The 22,788-nt window shown below is 37.8% G+C and overlaps 1 protein-coding gene across 1 annotated transcript; it reads right to left on the reverse strand.

Annotated features, from left to right (window-relative positions):
* Positions 1–2,339: 2,339 nt before the first annotated feature.
* On the reverse strand, positions 2,340–22,582 carry LOC123865233 (structural maintenance of chromosomes protein 4). The gene is made up of 25 exons (XM_045906161.1): positions 22,483–22,582; positions 21,838–22,185; positions 21,377–21,568; positions 20,340–20,516; positions 19,706–19,810; positions 18,827–19,014; positions 17,980–18,120; positions 17,376–17,544; positions 16,484–16,596; positions 15,938–16,150; positions 15,439–15,561; positions 14,565–14,682; positions 13,361–13,563; positions 9,800–9,984; positions 8,798–8,927; positions 8,246–8,387; positions 7,941–8,069; positions 7,499–7,656; positions 7,152–7,290; positions 6,286–6,465; positions 5,677–5,859; positions 5,087–5,216; positions 4,338–4,455; positions 3,476–3,659; positions 2,340–2,619 (listed from the first exon to the last, which is right to left on the reverse strand). Exons 2-25 carry the CDS (start codon positions 22,093–22,095, stop codon positions 2,458–2,460), a joined length of 3,840 nt encoding a protein of 1,279 aa, XP_045762117.1. The 5' UTR covers positions 22,096–22,185; positions 22,483–22,582; the 3' UTR covers positions 2,340–2,457.
* Positions 22,583–22,788: the final 206 nt, after the last annotated feature.

The following is a 22,788-nucleotide window of genomic DNA, read 5'->3' on the forward strand; positions in this document are numbered from 1 at the left end:
TGTCATACAAGTTTCGTATGAATCAAAACAAAATTAAAATATTATTACTTCAAGGCGCAATCTCCACAGGCGAAAGAATAGCAACGAATCCGACCTACTATCGTCGGCGATAGTATCGTCCTGTAGAGATTGCCCTATTAGGGCCAGCGCACATATGGCGGAGCGCAGCGCAGAGCATGTCCGCGAAGTTTTCTAATCGCGGGACACATTCAGCGAATTTCTACCAGAGAATGCGCGAGCACGCGCCTAACTGCGCGCGGATGCGCGAGTATCCGCACGGATGCACAATTGATTTTAGATATTATTTCAATGAGGTCAATGTCGATAATACTTTGACTGTGAAAAATGCTCTACGCTGCGCTCCGCTGTATATGCGCCGGTCCTTAGAGTTGAATCGACTTTGTTGGCGCAGCGAGATCATCGTCGCTATACTCGTAGAGATGGCTCCTAAGTGGTGATAGTAAAGCACCAGGCCATACATTAACTGTCCCAAACCTTTTTGTCATGTATAAGATCGGGAAAAAGATGATGGTATACCCAAAAACCTCTCTTCTTATGTAATAAGTAAAAAAGAAAAAGTTTTTCGTCTGAGCTATCCATAACGTCTATTTTCAAAGCAATACGCTCGACCGGGCCAGCTCTAGTGTGCGAAATACTTACGCATTTTGCGAATCTGTGCGGCCCGCTTCACACTGCGGCTAGTGTGCGTTTACCTTTACTAATTTTTAATTAAAATAAAGGGATGTAAGACGTCTCTAAGCGGTGCATATATTTTTCTAGCAAGCAAGAGATTCTAGATTCGGTTCCTGTCTGATTATATTAAGATATACTTCACACTAGGTCTAATCCTTGTCTAATCGCATCTCACTTCCTTATGTTACGGCTCCACTTTCGGGATTCAGCACAAGATGCGTGTCTATAACGTTTTTTAATTAAAGTAAGTTCCTACTTCAGCATTTCAATCTACTTTATTCTATTTTCTAAATAAAGTTGATTTCAAACTACGGAATATAATATAATATATAAATATCGCTCACCCGCTTTTAAATGTCACTGATATTACAGAACAGAACGAGAACAGTGACATTTTAAAGTAGGGTGAGCGATATTTATATATTATATATTATATTCCATAGTTTGAAATCAACTTTATGCACTTTTGATTAAGGCCACTCTAATTTCAAGCTAAGTAAGTATATTACCTACTCGTCCAATTTTCATAAGATTTGCTTTACGATGACTTTCAGGGTCTCCACACAATTTGCTTTTGAATTATGTGATACAGCGTTATTTTTTGTTAATAGAAAAACCAACACATTATTATATTGTTATTCAAATAACCAGAATAATTTCCGTTATTAGTTTTTCCTCCCCAGAATAGTGTCAAATTTGAGTTGTGATCTTTTTTACTGAAGTAAATATAACAATACTAACCATCGCGCGCCGGCGCGGTGTATGTAGGAAAATAGTATATCCCAATTTATACGTTATATAACATTTTTAGGACGAAATGTTACAATTTAAAAATCATTGCAATCGATAAGTTAACTGATTCTAAACCACTTTCAGGTTTTCGGGACAAAACATAACGTTGTATAAATATGTTACTTATTGTATAAAAAGTTGTATGTATTAGGTGTATATGTATATGTGATTCGCTCCTAATACAAAATAAAATTTAATTATGTTACAAGTGAAAAGTTTTATTTACAAGTGTAAATTAAAAATTTATAACACCCCCGACAAGTGAAGGTTACAGTAACTAGAAAAGAGCTGATATCTTTCAAACGGCTGAACCGATTTTCTTGGATTATAGCTAAGAACACTCTCGATCAAATCACCTTTCAAACGAAAAAAACTAAATTAAAATCGGTTCATTAGTTAGGAGTTACGATGCCACAGATAGATACACATGTCAAAATTATAACACCCCTCTTTTTGGGTCGGGATTTAAAACTCCATTTGGATGAAAGGATAAAACTTAGACAAAAGATAAATGACAGCTTTAACGGTAACCGTTACGTAACTAACCGCCTGATATGCAACTAGCTCGACGATTGCCTTGAGTATTAAAGCCAGGCGCTACAAAATGTCACTTCTTCAATACGGAAGTGTTTGTTCTTCAATCACAGCAACGGAGCAACAGATCAACGTTATTTTTTAAATAGATATATTATAAAGACTGGTGAGTAACATCGGCTATTTTTTTCTCCTGGGAAATTAGACTTCCTACAGAATTTTAGAGACCTAAATCCACGCAGACGAAACCGTAAGCATCGGTCAAGTCGATAAATGAATCGCCTTATTAACAAACTACAATAAATAAAACACATGCTACATGTAATATTAGTCTTTATTTGTACCAACACTAAACCTAATTTCACTTGCGTTCGTCGTTTCTATTATAGCTTTTAGTATCTTCAGTTTGAGTACAATTCTAGTCCTATGTCTTGATGCCTAAGCTATAATTTCCGTCGCAGTCTGTTCAGGCAACTTATTTTCTATGGTAACAGATTTTGTGCAATCCTCCGTCTTGTAAATGCCAACAAGCCTGTTGGAAACTTCAAACATGTTGTACCGGAGCGATATTATTATGAATTGGGCGTTTTTGGTACGTTCCTGTAACAAAAAGTAAAGTAAAAGTAAAATATTCTTTATTGTACACCAACAAGACAGTAATATATAAATAATAACAATAAAGATTTATGTACAAGAGGCGGCCTTATCGCTAAAATAGCGATCTCTTCCAGGCAACCTTAGGGTGAGGAGATAATAAAAATTAAAGAAAGTGGAAGGGGTGTACTAATAAAATAAAGTAAATAAACATAATGTATATATAAAATTATATGTATATATAACAAAGATGATATTATAAGAGTTATTTTCTGAAAAACGTTCCAAGTTCCAACAGTGACAAGGTACTAATAAAAGTGGGCTGGACTTGTGATTGCCGACCTGTTTTTGAAGCAACTTGATTTTCACCGTTGTTTTGGTGCCGATCGCAGCAGTGAGCGTCATGTAAGCATACTCGGAACTAAATGATGAGACATTCTGTCATACGGTATGCTCGGTGGGGCACACCTCTTCCAGCGTACTTGTGTAGCGTCCATTTTAGTGCACAATCAAGTCGAAATTGAGATATTATGAAAACGTGGTCAAATCAGAAATGAGGAGAACCAGAGTAACGATTATAGATCAGCAGGTTGTAAGGCTGAAGCGAGAATACACAGGGCCCAAATTTTGGAAAACCGATAGACATTAAATTAATCTTTATTTTTGTCAGCCCTAGACTACGGTCTATTTGGGCTGTAAAATTTCAAACACCATTCTCAGTTTTTATCTGGTCTACAACGTTTAGTGTAAAATGTTCTTTTTTTATTAAGTCTTTGATTATATTGAAAAAAAATTGGTAGAAGAATGCTAAGTCAAATGCTTAACAGGTTTAATGATAGCTTAAAATGCTTAACTTGCTTACTTTAATATAATTGGCAACGATAGAGACGTTCTTAAAGTCCAAAGCAGCGTCGATTTCGTCCATAACATACAAGGGGGTAGGTTTATAATAATGTAGAGCAAACACCAAGGCGAGGGATGACAACGTCTTCTCTCCTCCAGAAAGGTTTGATATATTCTTCCACGATTTGTTTGGAGGGCGAACACTGAAAACGCAAGAAAATACTAACAGTTGCAGTAAAAACAAGCAATAATTTTGTTACCATAAAAATTATAGTATTTAAGTTAAATAACCCATACTAATATTATAAATGCGAAAGTGTGTCTGTTTGTCTGTATGTCAGCTAGCTTTTTACGGCCCAACAGTTTAACCGATTTTGATGAAATTTGATGAATACAGAGTTAGCTTACGTCCCGGAAACGGACATAAGACTACTAAGACTACTTTTTATCCCGGAAATTTCCCGGGAAATTTTTCCCACGAGATTCTATCCCGAAAAAGAAATTCCCGCGAGATTCTATCTTTTAAGTAATTATAGGTTAATTTTTTATAGGTCTATCCGTTTAACCGATTTATATGAAATTTGACATAGGCAACTTTTCATCCCGGAAAAGTTAAGAGTTCCCACGGGATGTTTCAAAAACCTATACCCACGCGGAAGCACCAAAGCATCGGGCATCGTCTAGTACTTTATGCCTGCGAATTAACCTGTGTGGATAACATTTAGATATTTTACTTTAAAAAAATCTATGTAAACTTTGATTTTAATCCATCTCATCCAAGGTGGATAGATGGACATAAGTTTCCGAGTATTCACCCTAGGGTGGCTATTTTCGAATGGATAAACGGAATAAACCGATATTATTATGGAAGTATGGATTACCTAAAGGTAATTCCTTCAGTGAATGGATCCAAAGAATCTACAAGTTCCAACTCTGCGTCGCCACCTAGTGTGATCATTTGGTACATTTCCTTTAGTTTCGTTGTTATTGTGTTGAAACCTAGAATTAAATAACAAATTGTTGAAGTAAATACCATACAAAATATATGCTTAGTTTAGAAAAGTAACTCCACACAAAGTTTCTAAGTATTTTACAAGGTCAGTCGGAACTGAGATTCTAGCCCAAAAAAGCGTCCCATCTTAGACCACATCATCACTTTCCATTAGGTGTGATTGTGGTCAAGCGCTTACCTATAGTAAATAAATAAAAAAAACGGTCAAGTGCGAGTCGGATTCATACACGGAGGAATCCGTACCATCGTACAAAACCCCCATTTTTTAACTTTTAGGGTACCGTACCTCAAAAGGAAAAACGGAACCCTTATAGGATCACTTTGTTGTCTGTCTGTCTGTCAAGAAACCTATAGGGTACTTCCTGTTGACCTAGAATCATGAAATTTGGCAGATAGGTAGTTTTTATAGCACAAGTACAGGAATAAATCTGAAAACCGCGAATTTGTGGTTACATCATTTAAAAAAAATTAAAATATGTTTCAATTTTTTGTGATGTAAGCACAAATTCACATTTTTCGGAATTCAAGGAATACTACGAATACTAAAGCGACCCCCTTTCCGAAAGATCTTGTTTATGGAAATATACGAAGGTGCGTGTACTAGTATGTATTGCTTACCACATAGAAAGTCTGTAGTCCTTTTCTTTCTCAGCTGGTCGTATAGAGCCCTCATTTCATTCCGCTTCGTCGTAATTTCGTCCAACTCCGCTGCACGTTTAAGGTATACTTCCTCTTTTGTCCTATAGTCCTAAAAGCAAAAGCATAATTTCAATACAAAATACCTGAGCAAATAGGTAACTTCTAGGCAAGCGCGTTCCATCTTAGGCTGCATCATCATTTGCTAGGTCTGATTGCAGCCAAGCGCTGGTCTATATAATTTTTAATGTCCGTTTAGAAAGCGAGGGGTCCCAATGCTGACAAAAATCTGAAAAAAAAGCCTAAAAGCTAAGCTCATCTTACCTGTATAGCCTGAATGTTGGGCCATCCTAGCATTCCGCATCGCGATTGTTCCGCATCGTGTTTTGATCCTGGCTTTTCACATCGCGATTGTGCAACCTAGTCATTTCCAAACTGATAAGATGTTATAACTTATACCACAGCTATTAGGCCTAGTCTTACCGGTCCACTAAACAAGGTCTCGTACTGCTTAGGATTGTCCCTCAACGCTGTTAAGTCTGAAAAAAGCCTAAAAACTAAGCTCATGTTACCTGAATAGCCTGAACGTTGGGCTTGTTTTCCCCGATCCTGGCTTTCTGCGCCGTCAGTCTGTTCCTGAGCTCGTCCACCGCACACTCTTCCAGCTCCTCGGGCGTGTGTCGCTCGAGCGGCGCCGGCCGTTCAATTCCCGGCACGCCATCTAGCCCGGGATCTTCCAGTTTTAGTGATTTCAACTGAAATTAATAATTTCAAGTTTTTTATATCCATACATTTATTGGGATAAAAACCGGCCAAATGCGAGTCAGACCCGCGCACCGAGGGTTCCGTACTCGGGTATTTTTCCAATATTTTGCACGATAAATCAAAAATTATAATGTACTAGAGGATGCCCGCGACTTCCTCAATAAAAGATGGCGGCCTCAAAACAGCTGTTCTCTTTGGCGGCCATTTCAAATACGGATCAAAGTAACGCAAACGGCCAAGATACTCTCAAATCACGCTTAAAGATATTCGACTTTAAAAAAAAAGATAAATACATACAAATTTCTTTCTCCTACGTAGGCTACCTTTAAAAACCTGGATAAAAGATGGCGGTCTCAAGACATTCTAACTCTTAAATCACGACTACAGAAGTTTTACTTAAAAAAGAGGATAAATACTTCTTTCTCCCACGTAGGTGTCTTCGTCGTACATTCTTTAATGGACTTCTCCATTTTGCTGACGGCGTTGTTAGCCTCGAGTCGCTCGCTCTTTATCTTGTTCTCCTTGCTTTGTAACTTCGCTATTTCTTGTCTTAAGCCGCTGAATTCACTCGTGCCTTCGTTGATTTGTTCTTCTAACTATGAGAAATAAATGTTATCCTTTTACTATCGTCTGCTTTGGAATCGTCTGGTAACTTGAAAGTACCTACATATTATTATAGTAATATTTTTTGGAGTCGATGCCATTGTGGAGTCACAAGACAATATGAAGAGTAGACGGTTCGTGAGGCTAATTGGCTCCAAAAAATATCATTATAAAATAATAATAAATAAATCTTTATGATCTTGACAAAACAGTGTTTACAAACTTTAGTGTGAGGCCCTGCCTCCTGATGAAGTGAAAACTGTGTTTCAGGAGGCAGTGTCTTCCCATAATATAATGTAACAGCATGATACAACCACTTATAATTTAATAATAATATCACATTAACTCTGATTACATAATATATTCAGTAATAACATTTTTTTTAGTGTTTGCGGTTATTGAAGTCAGTTTAGTTTTTATTTAGTTGTTTTTTTAATACAACGTTGCTGTCCTTTCGTTCAAAAGCGTTAACTTCAACAAGTAGTTTTTAAGTTATCATCAAAAAATGTGAGAATTTAAAAACATCTGTTTCTAAAAAATATACTATGTAGAACCAAACTAAAACTGGCTGTAGGGGCAAGTTACAAAATTATTTTTGTATTAAAATAAAAAAAAGTGTTAAAAAAAAAAACAATATTATAATATTCTGTTAGTTAAAATTGAATAAGAAATAAAATACCTCATCACATTCCTTTTGGAACTGTGCACTGTCCAAACTGAGTTGTTTCTTTTGGCTATTTAAATTCTCTACATTCTTTTCGGTTTCCTTCAAATCTGATTCCATTTGATTGATTTTGTCCTTGGACTTCTTTGAATTCCTGAAATTTATTTGCTTTCAAATATTTTTGTTTTGAAATATTTTGACCCATAGCGCACATAAAAACCAGAAACTTTTCAAGTAGTACCGAAAAATAAGGATTAAAAAAAATTCACGTGGACGAAGTCTCGGGCATTAGCTCGTGTATCTAAATATATAAAAGGAAAAGCTGACTGACTGACGCGGTAATAAGCTAGTATTATATATACCTGATGCTGGTGTTAATAGCGACTTTAAGCTTAGTCATTTCGGTGGAGATCTTGTCTATCTTCTTAGTAAGCTCGTCCACATTCTTCTGCAGGTCTTTCACTTTGTTGCCCGCCACCGCCGCTATTTGTGCGTCTACGCCGTGGACCTCTTTCTCTACCTAATAATAACATCAATATTAATCTTAAATATAAAAACCTCGGTTCCACATGCATTGTGCATTAGTTTTCCGCTCCAATTATAATATGGGTACTTTCAAGTCAAGAATGGATAGGCATATTCTAGACAAGCGTGTTCCATCTTAGGCTGCATCATCACTTACCACCAGGCGATATTGCAGTCTTTGTAATGAATAATCTAAAAAATTCAGCAGTGGACATCTATCAGTTGACAACTTAGCTCAGCATCCTAAGTAAACGGCATGCAGTCTTAAAAGTTGCATACCTCTCCTGCGTTGTGTTTCGCTTTCTCCAGTTTTTCCTCGGCGGCTTTCAAAACTTTTTCTAACTTCGCTTTCTGCCTTGCGTCTACTTTGCTCGACGCAACTCTACTTTCTTGCTGCTTTATTTGATGCTGAAATAAAGAAAGGAAAAATAAAAAAGGGCTGATTGAATTGATATCCCTTTCAGTTTAACACATTCCCATCTTAGACTGCATCATCACTTACCACCAGGTGAGATTGCAGTCAAGTGCTAACTTGTATCTGAATTTAAAAAAAAAACTAGTTTATAAGGGTGTTTCACACTCACCTCCAATGCAGGCACTTGCTCAGTCAAACTCTTGGTCTCGATGTCCAGTTTGTGTAATGTCACTTTACCCTCCCTCACACTTCTCTGAGTGGACGCGAACGACTCTTCCAAATTCGCTTGCTCACTGCGGAGATCTGATAACCTAGGAAAAGTACATTAAACTAGAAAAAGTATGTGTCTGTGTAAATACTGAAATGTATATAGCTATGGCATCTTAATGTAAGTGATCTGTATGTTCTTTTTACCCAACTGCAGCAAAGCCTAAGGGAAGGGTTATCATTTTAGCAGTCTATGTATGTATGTTCAAGTGAAATATTTCTTTTCAAGTGACATACTTCTGTTCAAGTGACATACCTCTGTTCAAGTGCCATACCTCAGTTCAAGTGCCATACCTCTGTTCAAGTGACATACCTCTGTTCAAATGACATACCTCTGCTCAAATGACATAGCTCTATTCGAATGGCATACCTCTGTTCAAGTCATATAGGTACCTCTGTTCAAGTGATATAGGTACCTCTGTTTAAGTGACACACCTCTGTTCAAGTGACATACCTCTGCTCAAGCGAAGCTAGTTTCTGCTCGGTCGCCTGTATGACAGCGGGGTCATTCTCACTCGTGTCCTGTTGTACTGAGCTCGACATTCGGCCACGTGATACGGTTTTACCACCGCCGGACATCGTACCTATATTACAACAAAAAAACGGTCAAGTGTGAGTCGGACTCACACACGAAGGGTTCCGTACCATCGTAACTCTCATCCGCATAGTAAAAATGTATCGCTCTAATAGTCGTACGAAACTGCAAGTTAATGATTGATAGCGCCATCTATAATGTGATTTTGTAAACTATTTGATTAAGACTCATCTTATATTTATCGCGCGGATACAAGTGCATGCCAACACCTCCACGGAATAGCCCCACTACAAACAAGACCACCGGGCGGGCGTCCACTGCCCCGTGAGCTTCTACGTCCCGTATCAATGGTGCCTCCCAACGTAGGCATCGGTGGCGACGAAGACGAAGACGCATCGGACACGACACCCCAACCACCGGACACGATAACCCACCCACCGGATATGGCACTACCAAGAGAGAGAGCCGATAGAGAGAATCCAGATGCCTCAAGGCCGACGTCGAATTCAGGCGCGACCTCAGCCCTTTAGAAAGGGCTGAAATTAATAATCCAGGTAGCAAGAACCTGTGAGGACACGCCCGGGCAAGGAGGCTCGGCCTCGAGGCCCGTACCCCGATAAACGTTAGTTTGTCGAGAAGACACCACAACAACAATCTTATATTTTTTTTGATGTAACAACTACCACAAATTCACGGTTATCTGAATGTTTTCTTGTGCTATAAGACACTGCTACCCGCCGAATCTCATGATTTTAGGTCAACAGGAAGTGCCCTATAGGTTTTGATCCTTAGTGTCTTCACATACCTGACAGACAGACGGACAGGGAAACAACAAAGTGATGCTATAGCTTATAAGCTTTCCTTTTTCCTTTCCTAAAAAGCTAAATCGCGAGCATCATCGGGTATACACTTATTACTTACCAACAATTTCAATAACTTTTCCGTCGAGTGAAACCACTCGATATCTCGTAGCTCCATACGCGATCCTTGAAGCCTGGTCCAAGTCTTCCGCCACCAACGTTTCGTTCAGAGCGTAATAGAACGCCGGCAACACCCTTTCATCTTTCACTTTCACCAGGTCGAAAAGACGTGGCACGTTTTCTGGACTGAAAAAAGTGTGAAAGTGAAAAGTGAAAGTAAATTTTTTTTACGTGCAGTTACGTGCTGGACTCGCTACATAACGTGCAGTTACGTGCTGGACTCGCTACATACTGGTAGCCGTGCCGCCGTACCTCATTTCGTACCATCAACTAAATAAATCTATATCTACATTCTGTGATGTGTCTGTCTACATGGTGTGTGTATCTACATTCGGAACAACTTATCATTCAAAATTATTAGTCAGTCACCTTCCGCCTACTCAGGTAGTCTAGAACATCTTTTCCTTGAAATCAGTACTCACCACTCTAAATTTCTTATTGGTGTTGTATATAGTCCTTCATCTACTATCAACTACTTTGACACTTTTGAACAACTTCTTGAGAAACTTATACCTTCCTATTCCGACGTTATTATAATGGGTGACTTTAACACGTGCCTATTAAAAAACGATAGTAGATCGCAAAAATTAAAATCGTTAGTGTCTTCCATTAATATGACTATCCTTCCTCTTTCAGAAACCCACTTCGCCCCGAGTTTTGTTCCCTCTCTTCTAGACTTGATAATTACTTCGTGTCCTCAAAACGTTCTTTTGCATGGTCAGCTCACTGCTCCCTTCTCCTACCACGATCTTTTATATCTTCGCTATAAAGTGCGCTCGCCAAAACGTAAGCATAAGGTTATTTTGCAACGTAATTTCAAAAATATTAATATTGAGTGTTTAAGGAAAGATGCGTCGGAAATTGACCGTCTGGACCTGTGTTTATAATGCACTGGATATTGATAATAAAGTAAATCTTTTCACAACTCTTCTCATTAACTTATATAATACTCATGCTCCACTGAGGCCTGTCAGGATTAGGCATTTACCAGCACCTTGGCTGACCGACTCAATTAAGAAGCTAATGTGTAAACGTAACAAGGCCAAGTCTAAATGTAAAAAATCCCCGACTGACGTAAATGTGGCAGCCTATAAGAAATTGCGTAATCTCTGCAATAGGATGTGTAGGGATGCCAAGCGCCGCTATATCCATTCCTCGATAGATAACGCTTCTACATCCGAAAAATGGAGATTTCTTAAATCCCTAGGTGTGGGCAAATTTCATAGTACGTTAGTAGACTCTGTTGATATAAATGCACTAAACACACATTTTTCCTCCCCACCTGTTCTAGTTTCTGACTCTAAGAAAATTGTAACTCTTCAAAAGTTGACAAACATTACCCCACCTATGTGCGAAACTTTCTGTTTCCAAGAAATTGCGGAGGAGGATGTCAAGAAATACATCCTTTCCATTTCAACTAAAGCTGTCGGTAGTGATGGCTTGAGCCGTGACATGATATTACTCGTTTTAGATCTTTTGGTGCCTATTATTACTCACATATTAAACTTCTCCCTGGCTCATAAGATCTTTCCCACAGACTGGAAAAAGGCCCATGTTATTCCCCTACCGAAAATTGCTAATCCTAATTCCCTCTCACAGTTTCGTCCTATTTCGATTTTACCTATCCTATCAAAGATTATTGAAAATGATGTTTTTAAACAATTATCAACGTATCTCTTTAAAAACAATCTGCTGAGTCCCCTCCAATCAGGATTTCGACCCTCGCACAGCACCGTTACAGCGTTAGTCAAAGTCACTGATGACATTCGTTATGCAATGGATAACAAACAAGTGACTATTATCGCCTTGTTGGATTTTAGTAACGCATTTAACTCAGTTGACTTTGATATCCTTCTTGGTATCCTTCGTTCTCTTAACATATCCTCCTCTGCGATTGACTGGTTTCACTCCTATCTTCATGGTCGCCTGCAGAGGGTGCACTCTGAAGAGGCTAACTCTGACTGGGCTTGCCTATCTGCTGGTGTACCTCAAGGCGGTGTACTATCCCCTCTTCTCTTCTCAATTTTCATCAATGAAATCACCAAAATTCTTACTTCTAACTACCACCTATATGCAGACGATCTGCAGCTCTATAGGCATGCATCATTGTCAGACTTGGATACAGAGATAACTGCTTTGAACGCAGATCTAGTTGCCATCAAAAATTGGGCTGACTCTTTTGGTTTATTAGTTAACCCTAATAAATCTCAGGTTATGATTATTGGAAGTAGGCCGCTAAGAAATCGTATTAACTTCAATGATTTGCCTTTGGTTTCTTATGATGGTACACCCGTTGCTTACACATTCACAGCAAAAAACCTAGGGTTGACTATGGATGGCAACCTCGCTTGGGCAGCACATATAAATCAGCTTAGTAAACGTTTGCATTATTCGATCCATTCCTTGAGGAGACTGCAGAGTTTTCTTCCGCTACGTACCAAAATCATGCTAACACATTCTCTGTTGCTTCCAATTCTCGACTATGCTGATGTGTGCTACTTAGACGCCACTGAAGAGCTACTTGACAAACTCGATCGGCTTCAGAATCTGTGCATACGGTTTATATACGGACTGCGCAAATTCGATCACATTTCCGACTACCGTCGTCAGCTTAAATGGCTCCCTATTCGTTTTCGTCACAATTTGCATATTTTGACTGTTCTATACAATGTTCTCAATACCTCTTTCCCTGGTTATCTGCGAGAGCGATTTCAATTCTCGCTCCCTCCTACTAGGCCTATGCGGTCTTGTGTCTCAAAAAATCCTCTCGTCACTCCCCATTGTAACACAGTCTTCTACAGCAAATCTTTCACCGTACTAGCCACCCATCTTTGGAACTCACTTCCTGAGAATATTAGAGAGAATTGCCGCTCAGTACATTCATTCAAATACAGAGTGAAGCAGTATTACCTATCTTTACAATAGAGTATTTATATATTATATATATATTATATTTATTCGTATTTTATTATATTTTGCATAACTATTTATTATTATATTATTATTGTATGTATTTTATTTTGGTATTTATTGGAAGATATTTGTGTAAATATTATTGTGTAACACTTGTATTAACCATTTTATAAATCTAGTACCATGGGACCTATTCCACGTATTTATGCACCTTACTCACAACCTGCACGGGGAAGCTGGAAGAAATCTCTGTTTAGAGATAAGCATTTCCTTTGTACATAGCTTAATTTATCTTAACTTTGTAACTACAATTTTGGTACATGAAAATAAATATATATAATATAAATCACCCACTGCGCAGGTTCAATGTCAAAGTTCTTTTTTTGTGACGTCAACTGTACCCTTTTAGTCAATTTCTTTAACATTTTTTATTCTATGTCAACCAAGGGTCAACTTACACTAGATGACAATGGCGTCAGCAACTGCATCTATCGATACGATGATCCAATATAATGTGTGACCCCATATAGTCTACATAACATTACTGGAGCGGAGATCTAGTTACAATAGTCTTGACGACGATACTTACTATTTGGTCTTATTCTGGATCCGGCTGAGCAAATGCTGCTGTTTCTCGAGCGCTATGAAGGTAGCTCGGCCTATGTTATGTCTCTTTAGGTACTCTACACAGGCTTGCGCGGTGTCCACGGTGTCTACTACGATATTGTCGAGAGCCCCGCAACATGTGGATATCGCTACATCGTATTTTGCGTCTATACCACCGAGATCACCCTGGAATCGTATTCATAGCTTCTTAACGCTGATTGGTGACCTACTCGTACTATACTAGGTGGTCCCATGATGACCTTTTTTTTTAAAAAAAAAATTGCGAGCAAACAAGCAGGCGGGTCCCTTGATGCTAAGTGATTACCGCCGCCCATGCACATTTGCAGCACTATAAGAACCACCGACGCGTTGCCGGCCTTTCGGGAGTTTGTTGGTCCGCCCCTTGAATAACCCCATGTTGTAATCTAGTGCGAACACTTGCGGAGTGATTCGCTAACTCAGTGTCCAACACTAAATGAAAGCCATCCAACTTATTTGACCAAAAGTAATATTTCGTAACAAACCTTCAATAAGATTAAAGATAAAATTCAAATGAGCTTGATTTAATGCTTTCATTCAGTGATGTATTAGCGATTCCCTGGCCTGATATAGAATTGAAAATCGGCGAAAGAGTGAAATTTCCAAAAGTCGTGAAATACTCTGTACTTCATTTTTAATCACAAATAAGAATTTTCATAGATACGAGTACATATAACTTGAAAAATTATGGACTTTCATCTCATTTTTCTCCCTTTGGGGTGTTTCCGAAAATTCTTTCTTAGTGAGCGCCTACATCATAAAAGGAACATGCTCTCTTTCCAAGTTTTTAACCCAAGCAGTTTAGGATATGCATTAATAGATCAGTCAGTCAGAACAACTTTTTAACACATTTTATATTATTATCCATAGATTTCGAACGGAATCATAGATGGGCAAGTCTAATTCGCATTTGTTCAGATTTATTCTAGTCATATCTCTCTTTTTTTTTTTTTTTAAAAGAATATTAGCCATGCTAATCATGACTAATATTCCCCTTTCCCCTCCAATTAAGCGTAAAGCTTGTGGCAGGAGTGGGTACGACAATAATGCAACGGGTGGGGTTTGAACCGCCGATCTTTCGGAATTCAGTCCGCTCCTCAACCGTTGAGCTATTGAGGCTTATCTCTTTTAAAACTAAAAAACCTTACCAATCTCCCAAAAATACCAGGTAAGTTTCCCGCCTTCTTTTCTTTCATCAGAGCATCTAACACCCTTCCACGGGATCGGTTGGCAGTCATAGCTTGCCTCGATTCTTCCAATTGACCTCTAAAATAAATTTATTCACACTAATATTATAAACACAAAAAGTTTGTGTGTATGTGTAAAAGTTTGTTACTCCTTCACGCAAAAACTACTGGACGGATTTGGCTGGGAATGGAGATAGATAATATCCTGGATTAGCACATAAGCAACTTTTTATCCCGGGAAATCAAAAATTTCCCGCGGGATTTCGAAAAACAGCGGGGATCAGCTAGTGTAATTATAACCAAGTACTTAATGTAAGGAGTTTTCAAAAAACTTAAAGTGTGGTTAAACACTTGATTCTTTCAGCCCGTACATTAAATCACATAAAATCTGTCATTTTGATTTTTAAGTTTTCGTTTTTAGGGTACCCAGCCCAAAGGGTAAAAAGGGAGCACTATTAGTGTCACTCTGTCTGTCTGTTGAACGTTGGCCCATAACCGAATATTGAATTAGAAACTCAATTGAATTATTTTTCAGGGGGGCTTCCATACATGAAATTTTTTAATGCAATTTTTTTTAAACTTGACTACAATCTCACATGAGGGTAACTGGTAAGTGATGATGCAGTCTTAGACGGAAGTGGGTTAACCTGGAAGTTGTATGGCAGTTTTTATTTAACCTGTGGTTTATTTACCCTGTGGTTTCTACATGGCATCGTACCGGAACGATAAATTACTTGGCGGCATGACTTTGCCGGTAGAGTGGTAACTAGCCACGGCCGAAGAGTCCCACCATACAAAATTCGATTTGACAGTAAATAACTATTTGTGAAGTTACCTTAAACTTCTTGCTTCAGTGGACACAGTCCCCTCCTCTCTCTTAATGGCCTGGAGTTTGGTTTGTATTTCATTCAACTTTTTCTCTTGAGAGGGTATTGTGGACGATAGATTTTTACGTAAACTAAAAAAGAAATATTTATTAATATAACCTTATTTATATATATTAGGGTTCCGTATATCCGAACGTAAAGGGACGTAAAAAAGGGACTCTTAGAGTATCTATAATAGGATCACTTCATTGTCTGTGTGTCGTATCTGCCAAGACATGTCAAGGGAGTCAAAACCTATAGGGTACTTCCCGTTGACCTATAATCATGAAATTTGTTAGGCAATACTGTCTTATAGCACAAGTGAAGGAAAAATCCGAATACCGTGAATTTGTGGTGTAAAAAGGGTTATTTCTTGTGCAATGGTACGGAACCGTTCGTATGCGAGTCCGACTCTAACTTGACCGGTTTTTTATGACAACTTATACTATTGAAGAATGGATTACTTACGCGTTCTTTTCTTCTAAACTCTTAGTAGCATTTTCATATGCCTGTTTTAAATTCTCATATTTCTCTGCTTCCTTTTCCTCTGTGCTCAGATATATCTTGAGTTCGGATTGGGCGAGCATATAGTTCTTGTTCGCTTCGTCTACAATTTTCTTTAGGTCTATTAACTTTGATTGTAGTTTGTCTTTTTGCTCTTGAAGACCTTGGGTTTTTGATCTACAAAAAAATGGGGTTTTATGCTGTACAATGTTTTTTAAATAAAAATAGCGAGTAAACAAGCAGGCGGGTCACCTGATGTTAAGTGGTTACCGCCGCCCATGAACATTTGCAGAGGAACCGCCGATGCGCTGACGACCTTTCAGGGATTTGTTGGTCCGCCTCTTGAATAACCCGATGTTGTAATCCAGTGGGAAGGCCGCCGATGAGAGTTGATTCCACAGTTTGCATGTGAGTAGAAAAAAGGATCTGGCACAACGGGCGGTCGAAGTGCACCAGGCACCCAGGTGATGAGGGTAATTAGCTTAACAAATGGTAGAGTTTATTGAGTACCTTACACCAGCCATAACAGTTTGCAGTTCCTCCTCAGCAACCACTTTGTTTTCCTTGTGTTTTTCTAATAATTTCTCACAATCTTCAATTTCACGTTTATTTTTCTCAGGGACCTGTTTTTTTATAAGTTAGAAAATTATAGACTGAATGACGACCTTCCTGACGCAGTGGTGAGCTCTGTGGTCTTATAAGTGGGATGTCCCAGGATCGATTCTCGGCATGGATAATATAGGAATTTATAATTTATTAGAGAACTTCGCCCGCGTGGATTTTGGTTTTTTTAAATCCTACTAAGAACTCTTTGATTTTCCGGGATAAAAAGTAGCCTATGTCCTTCCCCGGGATGTACCCCAAGTCTCTACCAAATTTCATTAAAACGGTTCAGTGGTTGGGTCGTGAAAACGTAGGAGACAGACACACTTTCGCATTTATAATATTAGTATGGATAAATTGTCTCTGGTCTGGTGGAAAGCTGCGGTTGCGGATAGTTCACTACCGGCAAAGTCATGCTGCCAAGCGATTTAGCGATACCGTATAGAAACCGATAAGGGGGTTTAATACTATTAAAACAGCCATACCTTTCAAGTTAGTCTGCTTCCATCTTGGATTATCATATATGGATATCATCACTTACCAGGTGAGATTTTTTTGTCTGGTGGAGGCTTCAGCTGTAGCTAGTTACCACACTACTGCCAAAGCCGTGCAGCCAAGCGATTAAGCGTTCCAGTACGATGCCATATAGAAACCAAAGGGGTATGGATTTAATAAAATTTGCCATACCCTTCCAGATTAGCCCGATTCCTTCTTAAACTGCATTCTCACTTACCACCAGGTGAGATTGCAGTCAAGGGCTAATTAGTAAGAATATAATAAAATCCTATAAAGCCCTCACCATTTCTAAATCAATCAATTTCCCCTTCTCTTGTTCCAGCAAGTGTTCTAGAATCTTCTTTTTCTTGTTGGCCTGCGTCAAATCGGCTTGCGCTGTGACGGCTTTGCGTTTACACTGCTGCAGCTTTTCGCCCAGCTCGTCCTTTTGCTTGCGCATCTGGTCGTACTGTCTAAAATAAATAAGACGCGATTTATACGCTATCCCTTTTATAATGCTCCCTGGGAAAAGGGATAGCACCAGATTTATTGTCAATTTTGTTGTAACAGGTCCAAATCTAATGTTATCCTATTCTAAGGAAACGTAAAGAGATAGCAATATATTTAAACCTGTCATTTTTGTTTTATTTGTGCGCAATAGTAGTCCACTATTTTTCTTTTTTACAGAATAACGGCCACAAACCTGTATTAAGCAATAGCTGGCATCAATACAAATAAGTATGGTGTGAGACAAAATCATCCGAAATGTCATGTTTCAGAGATAACAGCTATCACAGCTTCATTGGTACAACAGTCTAGTCATTTTGGCAAAAAAGAAAAATGGTAGACTAGGTAGGCCAGGCTCCATACTAAAATATTCAATCCCCCGCAGATGCAGAGATACTTACTGTGTACCGTTCTTCAGTTCTGTAGTTTTCTCGTGTAAAGTCTCTTTGATTTTGTTTAATTTCTCATCAATTTTGGCCAAAACTTCCTTTAGTTCTTCCAACTCCTTGTTCTTGTGTTCAATCATTTTGTTAGTTTCGTGACTAAAATAAATGAATTGCTTTAAATGTGGTTTAGAAAAGCTAGAAGTTAAGGCTAGTTCGTAGTTGCGAGTAATTTAGTAGCTAAAATACTTGCTACTCGGTCAAAATCGTTAGTTTCACATTCTTATTAGTATACAGGGTGTAACCAGAACTCTAGCAAAAACAATAGCGTGCAAAACTCGGGTCAATGCCCCACCTACGACGCGGCATTGACTTCGAGTAACCTATTTACTGAACGTTCGTTGACCTCTAGCGTCAGTCAGATGTTTTATTTGCAATAATATATTGTGAACTTTAAAAAATACAGGATTAAAAAAAAAATATTCATAGTTTTATTGATGGGATCTTATCAGTAATTAATTATTATCAGTACTATCACCTGTCTTTGTTTTTGCTAGCGTTCTCGTTACACACTGTATAGCTAGACTTGTTTAATAATAATACATTATATGTTACTAGAAGATGCCCGCGGCTTCGCCCGCGTGGATTTCAGTTTTTTAAAATCCCCTAGGAACTCTTTGATTTTCCGGGATAAAAAGTAGCCTATGTGCTAATCGAGGATATTATCTATCTCCATTCCAAATTTCAGCCAAATCCATTCAGTAGTTATTGCGTGAAAGAGTAACAAACATACACACACACACACACATACAAACTTTCGCCTTTATAATATTAGTGTGATTAGTGTGATATTATGGAGACTCACATATATTTCTGTAACAGCATATTCCTAGTTCTCAGCGCAACATTGGTCAAGTTCATGAGCTCCACAGCTTCTCTCATGGGTTGCTCCAGCTTCTGCTTCTCTTGTTCAACCAGGCGGACTCTGTTGAGCTTGTCTTTGCGCATTTCTGTGTATTCTTCCACTTTCACTGACAGTTTTTCTATGGGTTCCTGTTTGGAATAATCATCATCATGATCAACTCATTGTCGGCTCGCCACCAATCACACACAGGTCTCTCACAACGAGAAGGGTTTGGTCATAGTCTATCATGCTGGCCAAGTGTGGATTTGGCAAACTTTCGGGAACATTATGGAGAATTCTCAGGCATGCAGGTTACCTCACGATTTTTTCCTTCACCATTAAGCAAGTGATATTTGATTCCTTAAAAACACATATAACTCTGAAAAGTTAGAGGTGCATGACCGGAATCAAACCCCCAACCTCCTAAACAGGAGGTGGATGTCTGAACCAGTAGGCTATCACAGTTTGGAATAATGTGGTTTTATTACTGTACGAAGGTCTGAAGTTAGGTCAATGTATACCAAAATGATGCTCATGCCCCTTCTAAAAATACTTGACAAATTTTTGTATTTCCTATTTATTTTTGTTAAATCATTATGTACTTATTTTTAAAGAATTACTAAGAGTTACAATGTTTTTTTTTTTACTTCTATAATATTTATTGTAATCAACATAAGAGATTTTTTTTTACGAAATAAACTTATATCTAAATTAAAACTAAAAACAAATAAAAATAATTAAATTAAATGAAATCTAAAACCTCATGTTTTATTTATGTCCCCTCCTCCCCCCATATCCAGCAGTCTGTTGGTAATAATGGTAATGGTGGTTTAAAATTACCTTATATCTGGAAGTGCCAATAATATCTTCTAAATATTCCAGCATCCCAGACTCATGCTCAGTCAGACCTTTTGGCTTCATCATGGCTATTTGTTCAACTTCACCCTAAATTTTAATAGAAAATATTATCAGCAGACTATTAAGTCCTAGCTCCATGCTCTAGGCAAAAAAATTAAAGTTGGCCAAAAAAATCTTTAATTGTATAATATTTTTGGGAGCATACTATTATAGGTTTTTATTAAACTTATGTAAACACAAGTCTAAAAATTTATAATGTGGAGTATTATAATACAATATTACACTCATTCCTACAAATGACTTGGGACAAATGAGACAAAGACTGTGTCTCAGCACCCCACTATACTCTGACAATGTTCACGGCACCTTAGAATTATATAAATTACAAGCTGCTGCCCGCGACTTTGTTTCAATGGATAGAGGTTTTTAAAAATCCTGTGGGAACTCATTGATTTTCCGGGGTAAAAAGTAGCCTACGTGTTAATGCAGGGTATAATCTTATCTCCATTCCAAATTCCAGCCAGATCGGTCCAGTAGTTTTTGCATGATTGAGTAACAAACATCCAAACATCCACATTTTCACATTTATAACCTTAGTAGGATAACAACAAATAACCTGCAGAATAAGAAATCTATTGTGATCCAAGTCAATTCCATGTGAATTCAACATTCTTGCGACCTCCTTAAACTGAACTCTTTTGCCATTCAGTGTGTAGTATGAGGAGTTGTCTTTACCAGCTGTTCTTGATACCACAATCTCACTGTTTGGTACCACGGTAAACTCTTCACCTTCCTGAAAGATTAATTTTAGTTCAGCATAGCATACAAAATTCCATGTGTGATAATTCATTGACAAAATATTCATTTGGCTATTTTTTCAATTGTAAAAGTTGATAGTTTTTCAAAATACTTTGAAAAATGACAGCATTGAGATATTATATGAAATCAAAGAGGAAAACCAGTTGAAGAATTGTAATCATCATAATCATAATGAAGAGCCTTGGTCAGACGGAAGAAATCCGAAAGGTTGCTGGTTCAAACCCCATCTGTTGTACTATTGTCATACCTACTCCTAGCACAAGCTTTACACTTAATTTGAAGGGAATGGGGTCTATTAGTCATCGTGATGAACTTGGCTAATATTCTTTTTTTTTAAATCGACCCATCCCTGGCTCACTGTTGAGAACAGGTCTCTTGAATGAGAAGGATTTATGCCACTGTCCACTACATTTACCCAGTGCAGATTGGCAGACTTTGCACACCTTTCAGAACATTATGGAGTATTCTCAGACATGCAGGTGTATTCACAATGTTTTCCTACACAGTTAAAACTGTATTTTGAGTGATACTGATTACTTAAAATTCCAATAACTCTTAGGAAGATTTACTTCAAAATTAACTTTTATCAATAAAATACTATAACATATAAAATAGAGGAAATATAACTTAGGTATTTTTTCATAGTCCTTAGGTTAGCTATTATACTATATTTTATATTTTACTGTACGACTTATGTTTATGTTAATGCACGCTGTGACTGCCCGTAAGTGGAGTTGCATAAGAGCAATAGAAAGTAAGGAACAAAATGTATAATTAAAATGTGTAACTCTGTGGGCGGTACTATAGTAAATAAATAAATAAATAAATACATACCCCATCAATAATCTGACAAAAGTGTACAGCAACACACGCATTAGTGATATTTGGAAACTTGCTAGATGAATGTATGAGGACAGAGATCTTCTTAGAACGAATCTTAGCTGCTCTGTAGCCAAATACAAAGAGCATAGAGTCTATTACGTTGCTTTTCCCACTACCATTGGGTCCTATTATAGCTGTGAAACTCTGTGAAGGGAAAAAATAGGTGTTGTAAACATTGTTCAAAGTGATAATTATATTATCTTTGATAAGTATAATCAAAAATATTTGCATATTTAAATCAATAGAGAAAATAATAGTTTAGTATGAATTACAAAGGGTGAACTTATCACAAAAGTGATATTTTTTGGGCAACCCGTGCTTGAGAACTTATGGAACTTTGACATTTATTAGAAATCTATAGTAATAAGTATTCAACTATATGCAATTCTAAAAGAAATAAAAACAATTATCACCTTATGAAATGGGCCTAAAGTCTGTACGCCAGCATAGCTCTTGAAGTTTTCATTAACAATGTGAGTGATTATCAATCTTGGGCCTGTTGCATCGAATGTAAGCGCTGGTTTCGGCGCCGGGGGTATGTAGATGTCGCCTATACGAACTCCACCTTCTTCATCGTCAGATATATGGTCAATTTCTCCATTCTGTTCCACAGTATTTTCGTCCACTGCCATCGGTTCTTCTTCACGTCTTTTCTTCCTTGTTCTTTCCATTTTTATAATCTAAACCACTTTCAAGAACTTTTGAAACAATAACTCAGATCAGCTCTGTAACTTTCGCAATTAAAACACGCAAAATAAGGACTGAAAACAAAGAAATTCTTAAATTATTTTCAATAAAAACGTTATTTTCAACAATAACTTTAAAAGCGCGGTCCGCTTCGCGCTTGTTGTTTACAGTTTTGACCACAGACCAGTAACTTTTGACACTATAATTTTTTAATTCTCGTCCAGAAATAGAAAATATGTTGATTATCTAATGGTGTTTCTAAACCCCCAGACTCTGTCTTTCTTGCCAACCATAATACACAAGCCAGACTCACGAATCGCGAATATAAATTTTATTCAATCAGAAAAATCTATAAATAATTGCAATATTACATTTCTCATTTTGACAGGAGACCTGCGCTTAGTAGTAGGCCGGTGATGGGTTGATCATGATGAACCATTGATGAACATTATTATGCTTCCGCACTTATGCCTGCTAGTTCCATAGTTCCATCTTGGTTCCATCCAACGCCGCTCTTGTCATTCAGCATTCCTTGCTTGGGCGAGCAAAATATTAGGATATAAACAAGCTAAAGTGGCAAGAATCTAGATAGCCTGATTTTGTCGGATCAAATGGAATATACAATTCATATATAGTCAGTGTGCATTCGTGGTCTGTGGTCAGTGTGCACTAGACAT

The sequence above is a fragment of the Maniola jurtina genome, chromosome 5 (assembly GCF_905333055.1).
Source record: "Maniola jurtina chromosome 5, ilManJurt1.1, whole genome shotgun sequence".
Lineage (NCBI taxonomy): Eukaryota > Metazoa > Arthropoda > Insecta > Lepidoptera > Nymphalidae > Maniola > Maniola jurtina.

Coding starts and splice junctions, on each gene's coding strand:
- LOC123865233 (XM_045906161.1), bottom strand. CDS start 22,095: ATGGAAAGAACAAGGAAGAAAAGACGTGAAGAAGAACCGATGGCAGTG. Junction 19,015..19,705: donor TTGGCACTTCCAGATATAAG/GTAATTTTAAAC, acceptor TATTCCAAACAG/GAACCCATAGAAAAACTGTC. Junction 2,620..3,475: donor TCGTTGCCAATTATATTAAA/GTAAGCAAGTTA, acceptor TTTTTGTTACAG/GAACGTACCAAAAACGCCCA.